Genomic DNA, 19,066 nt, shown 5'->3' on the forward strand with positions numbered 1-19,066 from the left:
TTTCCAATCAAAGACATCCATACCGCACTGAAAATTACTTCTATCTTTCCTTCCTTTCTCCACAATTTTTAAACTCTGGCCTTCTTCATATATTTTTGTCTAATTTGATGATTCTTTTTTTCTCTCTTAATTGATCATCTTTTCTTTGATTTTCTTCATTTATTTCTACCAAACTCAATGTCTCTTCTTTATCATCCTTTCTTTGATCTTCCTCCTCCACTATCACATCTCTATTTCCTCGTCATGTACCTCTGAGATTTTGACATCTTTGATTTGTCTTAACTCAGTTTGATATCTCTTCTTTTGACTTAGATTGACTCACCTTTGTTTGCAATGCTTCATCAAATGTTTTTATCATTTGTTGATTCAAGGACATCTCATATGTCACCAATTCACCTTCTAGATCATCAAGCTTTAAGGTATTCAGATTTCAGATAGACTCAACATCTGTCTTATTGTCTGAAACTCTTAACTGAGAAAATTTAATATTTTTTAAATAATCTTAACTTCTTCTAATACTTTTCCATTGATTCTAAACCGTTGACCATTTCTTTGAATCTCATAAAGAAATCTTTGATTGATTATGTTGGTTTCATTTGAGCCAACTCAAACTGTTTCCAAAGTTCTTGAAGTTTTTCTCTCTTCACATTTGTAACACGTCAATGTGTTTTTGTTAACATTGTCCAAGCCTTCTTAGAATTTTATTATATACATGCAATTCAACCTTTCTATCAAGATAAAATCATGCTTATAATTCAATTTTTTACTTTTCTCCAATTATTTTACAAATTCATCAGTCAATGTTGTGCTCTCTGGGGCATTCACGAATCCAATATCAATAATGGATCATAGTCCAACAATTTTGATAAAATTCTTCATATGTTGATACCAACTCTCAAAATTATTTTTACCATCAAGCACACAAAAATGAGACATTCGGGTAAATATGGAATACTCATATTCTTTTGTATATGTCAAATCTCACATGAGGCTTTAATAGGATCTCACAGTACAAGGCTTTTATCAGATCTCACACAAGGCTTTTATAAGGATCTCACACAAGCTCTGATATTAATTTGAAGGAAATAAAATTATTCAAGGTAATAATATATGCACAAGCGAAAGATCCAACAATGATTTTATATAGAAGAAATCTATTAATCTACAAATAGGAGGTAGAAGGCATTATTAAATAACTCAATAACTCTTGTATTTTTGTACATTGAGTATATCTCTCTCCACATTGAATGTATCTCTCACTACGTTGAAAATATGTAATAAAATGACACCCATATTTATAATATTAACAACCAAAGTAAATTAGGATCATGAACATATAATACTAACAACCAAGCTAGCTACAAGCACATACACTTAACTAGTTATCACTAAATACCTTTCCAATTCATATTACTTGTTTTAAAAAGTAATATAGAAGTGCATCTTTAAAGAGTTTAAAACGGAAAAAGACATGAGACAAACCATTTTCTGAGAATAATAAAAAAAATCCCGATAATTACTTTAATCGGTAGCTTAATTAATAATTATACTCCATGTTTTCTTAGCAAGCAATGTGAACAATTCATATAAACTTAACATAGTGATCTCATAATCCAAGATTGAATCCAGCAATGGGACCTATTGTCACTTTCTATTTTCCTACTTCAACAAACACAATAGTTGTCATCTATTTTTATTTTTTTATAATCGTGGTGGTGTTCGAATCAACTTACGTACATCTCAACTAATTTCATAACATTCCAATTCTCTCCAACTAACAACGAATATTAAATAACTCTATCAACAAAACTAAAACATGTAGGAATATTTATTTTTAATTTTAAAGTTCAACTCTTCTTCACATCATATCATTATACATTATACAAATTAAGATACATGAAAGATCCACATCTTATTAATCACATCGAAACAAAGAATTGATTGTAACGAAAGAAATTTATATTATAGATATCATGAATATATATTATATATAGTTAGTAGGTTTGGGGTCTTCTTCTCGAAGCTATTTTTTAATAATTAAGTTCATCGTGCAACGCAAAAATGTATAAAATATTTTAATGGTTTAAGATATTAGAAAAATCTATCACCATCACCAAAGATAATATGGTAGAATGTCATAAGAATTTGTGAATAATTGACCTATCAAGTTGTTGTCATAATTAAATAAAATGAGTAAATTAAATGGCCAACTTAGATGGTGGTCATGTTATATAATATTGTGGTGTTCCGTCCTCTCAACTATTTTGATATATCAGAATTATTATAGGGATATGTCATAAGCTTAAGAAGCATGGAATCACAATTAATTATTATTTATTAGATTAAAAAGATTATAACATTTTAATTAAACATATCCACATGTCTAAGAGGATATATCAATATGCATCTCTTATCCCTTTTAAAAAGAGTTGATTGCTGGTAAGTTATCTCAAAGTTATAATATAAAAATTAAATAATGATAGGATTTTCTTTAGTAAATATATTTTTTTCGATAAATATTAAATTACGTTGGATTAAAAATGAGATATATATAAAACATGTGTTTAGTTTAATTGGACTTTTCTTACAAAACGTTGGGAGAAAGCATCGAAAAAAGGCAAATGTATTACTCCCTCTATCCCAATATCTAAAAAAGAATGACACAATTCTATATTAAATACTAACAATTTAACTATAAAATATTTATTTTACCTTTAATGAAATGAGTTATAACCACACAGATTTCTATCATTCATTTTACTTTATAAATTTTAAAAGTCTTTATTTCTTTCTTAAACTCCGTACAGAGTCAATCTACCTCATATGAAATGGAACGGAGGGAGTATTTTGTTGTTTCATTTTAGTAATCTAGAAATTGCTGTCCCATATATAATATGGTATAGAAATAGGTATAATTATGGTATAAAAAATTGTACCAAATATGAAAAACAATAATTTCACAATTTATCTCAAAATTCTAAATTTCTTATTCCATTCAACCAAGCGATCCTAATAGTCGGAGAAATGAATATCTTCTATTTTTTTTTCTTTTATCAATATTATTGCAAGAAGATTTGTTCCTTGTTTTTTGAAATAAATATTACTCCCTCCGTTACAAAAAGAATGACCCAATTTAATTTAGAACGAAGTTTAAGAAAAGAACGAAACTTTTTAATTTTGTGGTTATAAATTAAAGTTATGTCAAATGTACCAAAATGTCCTTTAATCTTGTGGTCTTAAACATATCACGTGGACAGTTGAAGTTAAAGTATTGTCAAAAAAGGAAATGAGTCATTTTTTTAAAAATAGACTGAAAGGAAAACTAGACCATTCTTTTTTAAACGGAGGAAGTAGGGGTTTAGCTGCTGTTTGTCAATGGGGTAGTTTTGAGGTGTTATTTTTTTTCCAGAAAATCAACTAGTCAAATGTCGAAACCAATCAAATCAGGAGTTAATTGATTAATAATTAGGATCCCTAATAATTAACTAGTAGAGTAATATCCATAAAAAAAAAGTGCCAAAACTTGTGCTTCAAGTTTCACTTTTCCAAAAGTTTCCTTTATATTATAGTCTAGGGGTGTGCATTCGATTTTTTGGTTTGGTTTTGCACTATTTGATTTGGATTTTTTTATTTTTTATTTTGTAAAAGTGTAACCCAATCAGATCCAAAATAAATTTGGTTTGATTTGATTTTTCCCTATTCGGTTTGGTTTTTTTCGATTTGGTTATTCAGTTATATCAATAATTAATAACATAACCAAAGTAATAATATTTAATCCCTTAAATATACTTTCTAATATAAATCATAAGTAAAACTTAAAACTCAATACTTATAAGTATACCTATTATAGATATAATTCAAACAACTAAAAAGGGACAAAAGTGGTTAAAACCCGAAACCAAACCAATAAAACAAACAAAGTAATTTATTAATCCAAAACCAATCTGAAACCAAAAAATCAATCCAAATAAAAATTTGATTTGATTTGATTATTTGATTTAATCCGAATAGTGCACACCCCTATATCATACATATTAATATATTACCTATCCTTAAACCACTTTTTTTAGGGGATTGAAAAGTAAGATAATTAAGTGAACTTTTAGTCATGAAAATCAAATTCACTTTTATTTGTTTTGCCTTTACAAGAAACATTTCACTTGTTTATTTTTATTTATTTATATTCGTTTTGACAAACTCCTTAAGAGGTAATTAACTTTTAAAAATAATACTTAATAATTAAGATAAAACTGATATAAGATAATAATTTTTAAAAAACTAGTAAAATGAACATTTATTTTTAGTATACAATGAGCAAATAAAAATGACCAAAAAAGTCATTAAAAATTGAGCTACTACTAAATTAGATTTATACAAAAACTTTAAAGAAGGAAGAAGCACAAAGCATGTGATTTTGCAAAGTCCCACAACTCTAGGGTCCACAGTCTAAAAAATTAGTAGGATATAGTTCCATCACTAAATCCCAACTTTTTTACTAGTTTTGTTCCAAAACTGATTTTTTGTCTCTATCAAAAACCCCTTGATTGCAACTTGCATTTATTAGAATAGTGGAACATAAAAAATAAAGAAATAAATTAAGCGACCTATCTATTTTCTTATAATTTTGGTGTTCAGATCAATTTGAACACCTTTCAATTGAATCATGATATCGACATAGATAAAAAGTAAAATTTCATCACTAAAGCTTGGATAAATAGGAAAAAACTACTGGTAAAATTTTGAAATTTAATAATTTTAATCCATCAACCACTAAGTCACACCCTTACTAAGTTATCTACTTATTTTAATAGTAGTATTTTATTTTTCCCCTTTTTTTGGGTAGTTAGGGTTTTGGAGTGGTGAGGTGGTACAATTCCATAGGCATTGGAGGGGTTAGTCTAGATAAAGGTAGGTCCATATTAAGTATTGTCCAAAAGTTTTATTTTGAGGGTGGACCCACCCTATTGGAACTCTATAAACTTTTTATAGGGTCCAAAAATAATTGAGAAGATAATAAAATAGTTTAATTTCAAGTTGATCTTGTCTCCTCAATGCCTACATATCTTGACCTTTGAAAGATTCATCTAAATTGACCCGTTCAATTTGCAGAAAATTTTATAATAATTGAAAGTGTTACATTTTCATATCCAAAGAGAATAATTTTGACAAAAGTCTTGATAGGAAATTACAAAAATAAAATAAAAAGAAAGAACTTGTTGTGTTGGCTCATTCATTAGTAACTTATAAGTACCATTTCAAACTTATATAAACGGATAAAGAAAACATGATCTATAGCAAAAAATACTTCAAAACAACAAAAGTTGAATTTAACGTTGGGGCTTACGCCTCAAATTCTAAGGCATACGCCCTAAAAACAAATTAAAATAAACTGGTTGCAGCAAGGACATCTAAGTCATTTGATAGGTGTAATCCGTTCACTGCACGAATATCAGCAACAAATATGCTACCTGAGTCGGACCAACCTCCCAAGACATCCCTGTCTGAACACTGTCAAAAAATAACGATTGGATGAATTAAATGGAGGTGGAATTACAAGAATGTTACGTTTTTTTTTTGTTGATGACGAGAAAAACCCACAGCCGCTACGTTTGGGTGCGCATAGGGTAAAACCCCTGTTCCTATACAATAGCTCGCAAACCACATAGGAGAGGTAACCCGCACCAGGCAAGCCCAGTGCAACGAGCTCGACCCAAAAGGCAAACCCCTTGCTTTCAATGGCAAGGGGTTTCGAACTTGAAACCTCCTACATGGAAGTCCCAAGCCCAAACCACTAGGCCACCCCGAAGGGTTTACAAGAATGTTAGGTCTTATACAAATGTAAATTTTCTCATCATTGCTGATCGATTTTCCGTTGACGAAATTGCATAGGTGGAAGTTATTTACAGCAAACTAGCCAACTGGACTCGGATAATTTGCATACTACATTTAAGCTTTGTTCTTACCTTGCTAAATCCGAGCCAATTAGAATCTCCTCGATACGAAAATATTTTCTTGCTTTCACGCCATCGTCCACAGATGACCTGTGAAGAAGTATATATCAAATCTGTCATCAAACAATAGAGTCACAGGAAGTATATAGGTTTGTCTAATCCTTGCAGGTCATACCTGCAGTTCAAACTAATGTCTCTCTCAAATATCCCAAGAAAAAGGAGAAAAATGAAAAGGGTATAAAGAACCAAATTGATCACAACTTGAATTATGGTTGTGATGAGGAACAAAAGTCCAAATGCACCACGTATAGCATGGAATTAAAATGAAAGCCTAGATAGATGTGGTACAAAGCCTTGTAAATTCTCAAGTTATAAACATTGTCATTTTGGCCCTCAAAACTACAAAAAATCGATAACACCGTCAGTATCATTTCACAGGGCAATAGACCCCCGGGATCACTATGTTCAGACTGATGTTTCAAAATTGGCAATAGTGAATGGTAATGCTAAAGATGAAAAGGGAAAAAAAAATCTGCAGAAGGGAACAACTAAATTGCAAGAACCAGGTATCACATGTACAGTTTGCTCTGTCCTTCTACTTTTTGAGAAATTTACTTTTTGCTTTATGCTTTTACTATGAAGGAAAAAAGGAGTAATAACATTGTAATCATAGCAGATGAACATGTAATCTACCATGTAGGGGGAGATATTGACTTCCAACATTCAAATGAACTTCAGAGTCCTGGAGAAAAAGAAAAGAGGGAAAATACCTAATTTTGGTAGGAGTTGTCTGCCACGCTTAAAAACTACAGCAATTTTGGATTTTAACAGGAAGAACTATGTTTAAAGGAAATGAGGTTACAAGTTGGAATAACGAAAAAAGAGTTTGAACATCCTTTCAAGGAGTGTCTAGTAACTGTGCTGAAGTTTTACGTCAAGGTTGGATATAGGTAATACTACGTTTTATCAAAGGAGGGATATGTGATGGAGTAAAGATGAAACTCAGATTCTCTATTTAAGTCTATTTAAGATTCATGTAAATGTCTAGTAGCTGTGCTGAAATTTTACATCAATGTTGGATCTAGGGAGTACTGCATTTTATGGAAGGGAGGATATATGCTGGAGTAAAGATGAAACTCAGATTCTCTATTTAAGATTTATGAAAACTATAAAAGGTTAGTTGTGAAATAGTCACCTCGTAGTCAACTCCTTGTACATAGACATATTCAGGATCAACGGAAGAGAAAGCAAGTCCAGTTATCTGTAGCAGCATGAGACATTATAGTAATTATAACACAAAGCATAGGCGTAATAAAATAATCATGAAAGAAAAGATGCACAGCAAGGATATGGAAAAAGAACCCAAAAAGAATGTTACTTGAGATTTAAGTAACCAAAAATGAGATGAAAGAAAATTTTGACCAGACAACTTCAATTGTGGCCTCACTTGAGACAAGGATACTATTGGCTGGACTTCTTTTTGGAAATTCCTTTGATACCTTATTGACAGAAAACAACTACTAATATATAAATAAATGTGTGTATATGTAAAAAAAAAAAAAAAAAAAAAAAAAANGGAAAAAGAACCCAAAAAGAATGTTACTTGAGATTTAAGTAACCAAAAATGAGATGAAAGAAAATTTTGACCAGACAACTTCAATTGTGGCCTCACTTGAGACAAGGATACTATTGGCTGGACTTCTTTTTGGAAATTCCTTTGATACCTTATTGACAGAAAACAACTACTAACATATAAATAAATGTGTGTATATGTAAAAAAAAAAAAAAAAAAAAAAAAACGTGTGTATATGTATGTGTGTGTGTGAGAGAGAGGGGGAGGACAAGATTGACCTCATACTTAGAGCAGTTTAGCCATCTCGACACTGCTGACCACCTGTAATAGAAATGTATATTTATATCAGTGTGTTAGGAAAATAAATCAACCCTCTTACACAACCAAACCTGCCGGGAACTATGTTACCCGTCGGGACTCTGAAGCAAACATAGAATGCTGAGAAAATTGTAGATTTCAATATAATTTGGAAGTGTGAACATATCCTAGTGCTAGAACTGGCAATATTCCTTTCAAAAGAATGCACAAGACGAGAAATATATGAGATAACAGACAAGAACAAATTCCTTAACATAGTATATTCCAAGTTATCTGAATTTGATCAAGTACACAAGCACACTGTAAGATCAACACTAGACAACCACTAAAAGCAAAGTAAAGCCTTATGAGGAGATAACCTGCGAGGATCATAGACAGTCACAGTGCGATCAGCTCCACCTGCCGCAATAGTACCTTTTGAAGAATTACAGACTGCATACAAGTTATCTCCTACAGATCCACAGATTCGACGCACACAACCGCCCTTTTCTTTCATTCGCAAGTCCCATATTGTCAGCTGCAGCCAGTATGGAGTGCAGAGAATGAAAAGAATCAACAAAGAACAAGCATTCTCTGCATGATTCCAACATAAGAGATAAAAATAACATAGAAACATTACCTGGCAACCTTCTGCAACTGCTAATACAGAATTTCCACCGCCTAAGTCCAAATTTTGCATAAACATAAGTGAATATGGATGCCACAATCTGCAATGTGATTTTTTTCTTTGAATAAATTTCTCAAATATATTTAAGCCAAACAAAAAAAAAAAGAGAGTTAACAAATTAAGTTATTTGTCATCTGAAAGACCATGTGTGTCAAAAATGCAATCTAAGATCTTAGATAGTAAAGCTTCTACATACTGCAACCTGTGAACAACCAACTCATGCTCACTAACTTAGGTACCAACATAAATAATAGCTTTCATAGGGAGACTGTCTAGATAGAATTACTTTTCTCTTTGTTCCCTTCCCATAAGAAATTTCTTCTATCCCTGTCTTCCTCTATCCATGCTGGCATAGGAATAAAGATATTGCATAGTTTGGGGAAGCATCCATCACGCTGTTTATTAAAGTCAGTCTCCCACATATCATAAGGATTGTCTTTTTCAATTACCGCTTCTTCTCCACCTTTTCAATGACTCCACTACAGATGTACGCTCAGTTAAAGGCCACACCAAAGGCATATGCTTAAGTACATAGTTAGGTAAAGATCCAATATTACTTCCCAAATTAGCAGCCAGTTCTCAAGTTTCTGAACTTCAGGAAAGAGGAAACTTTTCTCCAGATTTATATAAAGTCTAGAGATGGCCAAAACCAAAGATGGATGATTTCTATATACTCAAACTGTCTATTATCTGTATCACATATTATGAGAATGTCATCAGCATATATAAGGTAAGGTGAGAGATGGCCAAAGAACTGACACTTCCTCTCTCAATGTAAAAGTGACAGATCAATGTTAAGTGCATGGCTTTCTTTAGCATCAAATTAATATCATCCACTATCATTATAACAAAGAAATGCACTAACTGATGCAGTTTATCCATTTCAGTGAGTACCATTTCTCTTATCAGAACAGAAAACTCCAATTAACATGATAGAAACCTTTTTCTATAGATTACCCCAGCTTTACTTGCCTCCTTCTCTCTAAGCATTCATTTGTGATTCGGGCAGTAATGTATACAATCTATAGACTCCCTTTTTATGAATGTTGTTTGTGTATCAGCCATGAGCCTCTTCATAACATTTTTGAGATTTTGTAAGCAACTTAATGATGAATTGAGTAAGCTCCCCACTAGGTTGACAGGCTTAAAATCCTCTTCTTTTTTTAATTTTTTTTTTTTTTTTTGAGAATTAGTACTGTTAAGGTCCTCAAGTTTTTCAACCTCATTATTCTTAGGTATCACACCAATGTACGAAAGATGAAGCTTTTCTCAATTTTTTACATTTGTGGATTGCATGCAGAAGGCCTCCCTTAATTATGGGCTACCAATTATGGTCGAATGACATTGTGAGACCATTAGGGCTAGGGGCTTAACTACCTTTGCATTTTGATTGCTTTGTCCTCCGACTATTCACTAGAAAATCTTCGGAACCGATCCTCTTCTTCCTCGTAAATTTTGGGGATATCTTCTGTCCAAAGGAGAGTCTCTATTTGACAGGTTCCTTATATAGATTGACGTAGTACTTCATATCTCTTCTTTTATGGCTTCCTGATCTTCAGCCAATCCTTCATCAATCAATAATCCATATGTTCCTATCACCTTTGTGGGATCCATATGCACCAAAACTTCTGCTGCAAGTTATTTCTTCCAACCTGGCTAGATCTTACAGTTTCAGTAGTGCCTCAGCATTTTGAATGTTCTCTTCCTCTAACACTAAAGCATTGGCTTTCAATAACACCAGAGCGACAAAGAGATGGTTTTCAACAATAAAAGGCTTATGATTGAATCCTTGATTATTGAACCGCCCACTCCCCACCTCCTTTTCCAAGATAAATGTCAATCATAATCTTTCATAAAACCAGGCACAACCAATTCTTAAATTGTTTGTTAGATATTTTTGTGTAACTTTTTCTACACGTGATATAAAAACATAATAGGAGGCTGACCAGAGCCACCTCTCAAACCATCATGGTAACTATTGCCATGCATTTTCTTTTGATTTCTTTCGCTCTTTGGTTGATATATTAAGATCTAAAGACATGCCAACACAAATCCCTACACACAAAGAGAAAGATGCATACTTAGGACTCAAGTCATGCATATAAGAGCTCTAGAAATATAGAACAGTCAAATTGTCTTTATGGAAACAGTAATTAATCCACAAAAACAAGGTTTGCAGAACCACTATTCAGATTTGTTTATATCTGTCACGAGTACTTAAATCAGCATCAGGCAATAGTTTACTAGTTTTCTTTTTTATTAACAACATTGCTTAAAAGGCCCAAGGTAGCAGAAAAGCTTCCATGGTAGTAGTAGTCTAGCAATGCCTCCAAGTGAGAATAAAACAGTCCGGGCTATCTAGAAAGGATATATGAATGCTTGATGTATGATTTTTGGGACGTGCTGCTGTACATATTAACAATATCTCAAAAATGGAAAGCATAGTAGCAAAAATAGAATGAAAAGTTTGAGATTATACTGTAAATGATCTACTGTCTCCGAAGCAAAGATAAGCACTTACGGACGTAATGTACGGACATGAATATCTTGGTCATAGACATCAATGGTTTTAGAGAAACTGTGAGCCACAGCTGCCTGAGGTAAAAGGCCAGAAAATACTGAAATTCAGGCAGAAGGCAAGAAATATGCCACAAATGAAACACTTGCTCTTTCCAAGACACACACATGCACAGAGGATGTCAAAAAGAAAAAGAAAAAAAAAACAGGAAATGATTGTGCAGAAGAACAAAATCAACCGTCTCATTTTCCTTCCAAGGTTCAAATCATCAACTTAAAACTGCTTACAGTTACTGTCACAACTCACAAGTTTCAGGAAAAAAAGAAGGTGCTTTAAAGTTCATTTGAATAGCCAATATAACACCAAGAATAACCCACTGTTTTAATCAGGTACATTGACCAACAAGTTGTGTAGCTTAGTAAGCCAGTTCACATGGAGCAAAAAAAAACAGGCAATGCTACATTCAGAGATGAGGATATTCGGATGCTAGTCAATGCCAACATTTCAAATTTCTCAGTATATGGTAGAGGTTAAAAAAGGCAGAGTAGTCTATCTGGAAAAATCTCAGGCAAAGGACACAAGCTACATTGAAGCACAATGGTAAATACACAACAAGAAATGGATTGCAAATTAGTCAGCTGACAAGGACAAGGCTTCCCCTCCACACCAACTGCCTCTATTTTGCACCCACGGGCACAATACAATGCTTGAACTGATTGATCTAAGTGAGTTACGAGATTAGTTTTCTAGGATCAACTTGCTTCAAAGTGCCCATTAATTATTTGTTAATTTGTGGTTCTCCTACAAATTTGAAGTGAACAGGAAGAAGCTACAGATGTGAAGCATCAACATTAATGATTACAGACTCCAACCTAGGAGACATATGAGATGAAATACCATGGATCGTTGAGTGGGATTGAAGCACAGGCCTGCCCAGCTACCTTCTCCAACACCGCAATCTCGAGGAGAGACAGAATATGTAAGCCCGTTGACATCTAGAATATGAGGAATTCATCAAGCTGTAACCCAAATATCATGCTAGAGTAAATGTGGGAATAACTCATCAGTAAAAGTCTTGGGTGGTCCATGTCAATAACAATTTCTCTTAGATCTATTCAAATTAGCAAGATCATAAATTTCTCAAATCAAGTTGGTACACTATTTCACTTATATGCCAGGTAATAGTAATCCAAATATAGCATCTTTACTGAAGATTCTTTAGTGAAATTATAAGTAGCAAAACCAAACTATTAAGTGAGCACATCAGACCCCATGGTTGATAAATTTAGTTATTAACTAACAGCAGTCTTACGCCTATATCAATGGACATAAAAATAGGTTTAACAGGAGGTAAACCAAAATTTCAACTCCAAGATTCTGCTAATTTTTAACAGAATCCATCACCGTTCAGCTAAGTAATGAAAAATAAATAGGAGAGATACCGTCGCCACTGGCATCCAATCTAGAGACAATAAGGTGACCATAAGAATCCACGCTTCCCAGAATTGAGCAATCAGGGCCTGTAGAGAACTAGACAGATCATTAAGCTGTTGAAAGGTAAAGAGTAGCTGCTTCAAATACATAATAGAAATTATTTGTAAACTAATGGACAGTAGTAGCAATAAGCACCGTGCAGCCAAAAACTAGTGAAATTAGTAGGAACAATAGCAGCAAGTTCTTAAAGAAGAAGTGGTAGGAAGCCCTTCAAATATACAGGGCCGCAAGCTTTTCAGTTTATTACTTAAGAAGATAATTTCAGAATAAGAGAATAATAACAACAAGCTTTTAAGAATATTGTGAAGGGCCACCAAAATTCAAAAGGTAAATATCTCCATATCTTACTTTCAGTTTCAGCTAGCATTATACTTTGGATTTCTGATCGATGTGGGCAGTGATTGACCACTGAAGCCTCTAGAACCTTCAAATTAACAATACTAGTAAGCTACTTCACAATTAACAACTTTCATCATGATAGAAGAAATGGCAAGTGTACCTCACATTGTTCAGGAATTAGAAGGTCCTCCTTTCCTAGATTGAGCAGTGAATTTTCCATTGGAATCTGTACAGTGAAAATGAAAACAAATTGAACATCCGTTGCTTCTTAATCCAACATGTTTATCAACACATTTAGTAAGGTTTATGCAGCTAATAGCCTTCAAGCATGTTTGTGAAGTCAATATGAACTCATCATCATATATAGACCAGACAAGTACAAGGAACAAAGTGGTATAACTACATGATAACAATCTCCAACATAACAAAGCAACTTATTCAGCTCCTCCCCTCAATCCTCAATCTATCTCTCTGTCTCGTTATAGCCAAGGGCGGATCTAGGAGGGGGCAGGGTGTTCATCCGACTACCCTTTACAAAAAATTACACTATGTATATAAAGTTCTTTTTTTTAGTGTATATATAGACTTCGAATCCCCTGCACACAAGACTAGAGGTTGGCTTAGTGGTTTAAGGAGTTTCAAAATTCAACCTTTGCAATTCAAAATTCAAATCAGCACTATATTTTCATTTTTCAAACCCCTTGGTGAAAATTCTGAATCCTCCATTGGGCCTATAGCTTGTAATTTACCTCCCGAACAAGAAGCGCAAATAGGTTTGTAGGATTATCTCAGACATGCAAGTGATGAAATCACAATCACTTAGAATAATTGCAACTCAATTAAGCTTAGTGGAATTCAACAGACAAAGCAAAAGGACTAGAGTGAATCATAATAATAATACATCTTTATATACCAAGTTTTGATTTTTGAACACAACTTAGTATATATGAACAGTCAATTATAAATGTACAAAGGCATTTTGGAAAGGACTTACAAGAACTTTATAAATGCGGCAACCAGAAGCAATGTAAACCCAACAAGAAGAATCATTATCATCATTCATCTGCAGAAGAAAGAGAAACAGTTAAATTGAATTGGGTATACAAAAAAAAACTGAATTTTGAGAAAAGGGAATTAACGGACATGAATGGCAAGACGAGTAGACTGAAGATTGGCAGGGGATGGATGCTGTATTAGAGTGGAAGGAACCACTGCTTTCTTCAAACACTTTGCCTTCAACTCCGACATTACTTCAAAACTTGCTGTTAAGAGTTCAACTTTTGTTGAAGCGAAAACGCTAAGAGCTTCTGACCCCAAACACCAATAAACAAACCTAAGGGGTAGTTTCAGTTTGGTTTCAGAATGCTATTCGAGGCAGAAACACTTTTTTTTTTATATATATAAAAAAAAAGTATTTTTATTGAAAAAATAATGTATTAGAGAAATTAATAAAAGTGTTTTTAAATAGAAACAGAAACAAATTTTCTTTTATTGTTGAAAGAATCTGAAAATTTTTGTTCTTAAAAAAAAAGATACGAAACAAAAAATTATTTTTGTCAAGATTAAAATATCACTTTAATATAATATATTTACCAATATAGCTATTATTGATTAATTAGCATATCTAATAAGTTTGGTTAAATTTCGTCTAAGAATTTTATTTTTTATTTTTATGTAATAAATTTCATATTTTATTTTACGTTTATATATTATTGTTTTATATTTTACATATTATTTTACGTATAATTTTGCAGAATTAGAAAAAAAAGAAGATAATAACAATATTTTTGTAAGATGTGAAAAAAAGAAAAAAAAATTAAAAATTTAAATCCTCCCAAAAAAGAAGGGGTATATATACCATATAATATTGGTTGAAAGTTTAAATATATACATTTTAATTTAATTAAAAAAAAGTTTAATTAACTTATTTAAAATAGATATTTAATATTTTTTCTCTATAAAATAAATTTTAATATTAAAAGTACATTAATAGCTATCATTTTTCGTAATTTGACTCTTAAAAACATTTTTTGAAAAAGATCAGTCAAACACAATTTGTTTATGAAAACATTTTTCAAATAAATTAATCAAACACAAATTACTTTTTCTTGCAGTTTTTTTGAAAAACTACTTTAAGAAAGTGCTTATAAAAATAAATCGTTTTTAATAGCAATGCCAAATAGGATCTTAGTTTTGTGTTAATATTGCAGAAATTTTTTATACTCTGATTACTCCTATTATTAATTATATAAGAGAATATCATGCAAGAATTAATTTTTTTTATACTCTGATTACTCCTATTAATTTTGAGAATATTATGCAAAAATTAATTTGTCTTTCAATAGTTTAATAATTGCATTACTGGTACGTGTTTTTATTCTACATTAGTGATTGGAAAAATGTAAAACAAGTGAGTAGCAAAATCGAATTAGGATGAAGCCGTGAATTTTATGAGTTTCAAATCTGTCATAAATCCATGGTCATTGAAGTAATATTATTACTGCTAATTTAGGTTTTTTACAATTGAAGCATATTTTTAATATTTGATCTTAATTATTTTTTCATAATGAGTTGAGATAATCCATAGGTTTATAATTTTTTTTATTAATACCATTCAATATATAAAGATAAAGACTTTTTTCCTGGTTATCTTAGACTCTCAGTTATTTTACGTGTCCAGTGTAACCCTACTATACAAATCAATTTATGATTTTGGAAATAACTCCACTGTTGAAAGGATGACGAAAAATAATTTCGGTTAACAAGTACTTGTTTTATTGCTATTATCTATGGAACAATCGTTATGGCTCAATCCAAATAACAGTCAAATAACAAGATTATCATTAAAAAAATACGAAATTTTAGAGGAAAATTATTGAACAACATTTTCATCATTTGTGCATTACATTAATAACTATATATGAATTGTTTGACCTTTAAAATCAACTAAAAAAACTCACAACCGCATTACAAACACTGTATCCTACCAATTTTTAAAATTCTTTATTCTTCAAATCATGTTAATTATGCAAGTGAAAATTCTATTCTTCACATCACGTTAATTATACAAAAATCAAGCACTTGCATAATTAGTAGTTAAGCAAATTTATCAAGTTATACCCACAAAAGGGATTATTTCTGTACCGAATATGTGAGAGAAAAAAAACTGTAAAGCCCTCAGATCTCATAGCTTCAAATCACAGACAGCTAATCGTGATGGAACTCATCAGAAGCCTTTCATACATCACCATAAACATCAGCGGCAAAAGTGTAATGTTGAGGGAGACAGGGAAAGGGAGAAAGAATGGCGGATACCGCTGATATTCAGGTGATGCAAAAAGTCAACTGATGAATCTATAACCATCACAGCCGCTCAATAAATATAGATTTTCCATCATTGGGCAAAATATAAGAACATCATTGAAATTAACAAAGCAGAAAACGAAAATCAAATCAAACACAAATAGAAAAATAAAATCATAAAATTACAAAAGTATTCTCCCGGCGGCGTTAACTGCCGATTATGAGGAGGAGAAAGTAAAATTAGGGTTTCACATGGTTCCGACTCTCTGTTATATAGAGGCTATTAATGGGCTTTAAGCCCTGTTTCGTACTTATTGGGCTGCCATCGAACAAGTGATTTGAATTGAGGAATTTATATACCAATAATACAACTCTTTAAAATTAATTTAAAATAATTTATTGTTTTTTTTAGAAAATTTCATAATCCTAAAATATTTCCAACTTCAAAGTAGGGATTATGCCAATCAAAATATAATCTTTTAAATTCAAAATAATCTCACACTCTCTCAACTAACTAACTTCCCAAGTTTATTTGTTGTTAGTATTTGATATACCATTACTATGTATAAATAATTGTATTATATATATTCAAATCTATATTATTATAAATATATTATTAATATACTCCAGTAGACAAGTTACCATATAATTATATAAAATTTGACATAAATAGACATCAGTTTTTTATTTAACGGTGTATATTTATTTGGCCTTTTTTTTTATGTGTATTTGACTAATGAAGAGTCCGGAAAAAGGTAAAAAAAATTGACAAAAATTTCAAAAGGGCACATCAAATTTTTTTTTTAAACCAAAAGGGCAAAATTGCTACTGACATAGCAATTTTGTTTTGACGCCGTTAACAAATCAAATCGTTGTCCTATCAGTGATTTTGTCCAATTTTATTATTTTTTTTCAGAAAATCGCTGCCCGTGCAGCGTTTTTGCGATTTTTTTTTCTGAAAAAAAAAAAGTTGGACAAAATCGTTGATAGGGCAGCGATTTTAATTTGTTAATAGCGTCAAATCAAAATCGCTACGTTAGTAGCGATTTTTCCCTTTTGGTTAGAAAAAAATTTAATGTGCCCTTTTCGAATTTTTGTCAAATTTTTTTGCCCTTTAAGCTCCAAACTCGACTAATGAATGTAATTATTTTTAGTCGATCGATTAAATATGTAATTTGTCCTTATTATGCTAGTCTATCAATATCTCATTACACAATAGTACATCAATGTTAAAATTTTAATATACGATGAGTGCATTATTATTTGAAATATTATGTATGCATTATTTATAAAGTATATTAGAAATGTAGTCAATTTGTTCAGGCTAAATTTAAGGCATTTAGAAATTTGTTAGGATAAAACTGATCGTGGAGTTAGAGACTTGTGTGGTCATCGACAAGGCTTAAATTTAGGAATGATAAGGATTCCACTAAATTTTGCTAAAGTTCTGGTATTCTCATTTAATATAAGGTTAAATAATTTTTCTAGAGATTAGATATTTTTAATATGAATATTCATTAATTATTTAGAACAAAAATAAGGCTAAACAACACAAATTTCATTAGTTTAAATTTAATTACGTGTCTTCGTGTGAGTTTTCAAAATTATTTTCATACCATATTTCGGTGCCCCAATATATATATCAAGCACGTTCAACATGTATCTCAGATATGAGATCAAAATCAGGTGTAATTTGTTTTAAATACATTGTATCTAAGTGAATTCGCATGTATTTGACTTTATCACTTGTCTCTCTCCTATCTCGCTCACTTGATCTCTCTGATGTATATAGAATGTACCCGGTATCCCACACACATGTATTTAGTGTGATTCACATATGTCTGAGATATATATATACTCTTTCTCGCCTCCCTCCTATCTTGCTCGTCTTTCCCATCTTTCGTTTACCTCTCTCCCTTTTTTGCTTCCCTTTCTCTCTCTATATATATGTATTTTAGAGTGTATTTGATAGTAAAAAATTACATATACCATGGTGTATATGACTTGAAATTTGATATTAAATCATTAATTAGTGAGACAATATGTTTTCAAACTATAAGGAGAATTTATAAATATGATAGAAATATTTGTATAATCAGGGGCGGTTCAACATAATTCGGGCCCTAAAGCGAAATTTCAATTCGAGGCCTAAAATATAAACAAACTTCGTACACATATTTATTCAAATTTTATTTCTATAAGTAATAAGTTGACAAATATTGAATAAAGATAGAGTTAGAACCATAAAATCTGAATAAGTTGATGACTTGGTATACCCCATTTTAATATGCTTGACGTAATGCTTGAAACTAAAATTTAAAAACAAATAAAAAAAAATTGTAATGCACTTTGCTCAACACTTTTCACTATTAATTCTTATTTTTAACGAAGTACAAAGGATGTTCAAGTGGGTAAAATAATACATTTTTAAAATATTATACTTTTACTCATAAATAATCAATTTTTTCTATAAATTTTTTAACACATAATTTATTCTTAATAAAAATTTGGGGCCCCTAAATTGGCATAAGCCTTATTTTATAAAGCATAAAGCCGCCCGTGTATAATTAAATAGTTTTTCCAACGTATGCTCAATTGATCGGACTTACACCTCCACAAATCAATCCACTATAGTTTTTACTATACACCTCAAAAATGCCTTTTATAACCCTGGTTTTAAAAAATCTCCCAATAGCAATAATACCAAATTTTGGGAATGAAAGTAGTAACGGTCATATCCTACTTAATACAACAAACTCCCTTGTAATTAGAGGCGAATTTAGAATTTTTCGAATATGGGTGCATCAAGAAAAATGTATTAAGTGAGAATTGATCCGAACATGAGTGCACCAAAAAAAATGTATTAAGTGGAAATTGATCCTTATTCCTCAAGGTCAAAAGCT

The 19,066-nt window shown here is 31.4% G+C and overlaps 1 protein-coding gene across 7 annotated transcripts; it reads right to left on the reverse strand.

Moving 5' to 3' along the window:
- Nucleotides 1–5,233: 5,233 nt before the first annotated feature.
- LOC125853131 (uncharacterized) lies at nucleotides 5,234–14,203 on the reverse strand. 7 transcript variants are annotated; one of them, XR_007445139.1, is made up of 14 exons: nucleotides 14,004–14,203; nucleotides 13,855–13,923; nucleotides 13,021–13,086; nucleotides 12,870–12,945; nucleotides 12,470–12,547; nucleotides 11,925–12,022; nucleotides 11,031–11,104; nucleotides 8,462–8,549; nucleotides 8,202–8,359; nucleotides 7,803–7,845; nucleotides 7,399–7,450; nucleotides 7,147–7,212; nucleotides 5,964–6,041; nucleotides 5,423–5,508 (listed from the first exon to the last, which is right to left on the reverse strand). XR_007445139.1 is itself a non-coding variant. In XM_049532805.1 (13 exons), exons 1-13 carry the CDS (start codon nucleotides 14,106–14,108, stop codon nucleotides 5,380–5,382), a joined length of 1,128 nt encoding a protein of 375 aa, XP_049388762.1. In that variant the 5' UTR covers nucleotides 14,109–14,203; the 3' UTR covers nucleotides 5,234–5,379. The 7 variants fall into 7 exon arrangements, 3 of the variants coding, with proteins under 3 accessions (XP_049388762.1, XP_049388764.1, XP_049388763.1); XR_007445138.1 differs by lacking the exon at nucleotides 7,399–7,450 and adding an exon at nucleotides 7,624–7,675; XM_049532805.1 differs by lacking the exon at nucleotides 7,399–7,450 and having other exon boundaries at nucleotides 5,234–5,508.
- Between the last annotated feature and the right edge of the window lie 4,863 nt (nucleotides 14,204–19,066).

Source organism: Solanum stenotomum, unplaced genomic scaffold, assembly GCF_019186545.1.
Source record: "Solanum stenotomum isolate F172 unplaced genomic scaffold, ASM1918654v1 scaffold9649, whole genome shotgun sequence".
In the NCBI taxonomy this organism is placed as follows: Eukaryota; Viridiplantae; Streptophyta; class Magnoliopsida; order Solanales; family Solanaceae; genus Solanum; species Solanum stenotomum.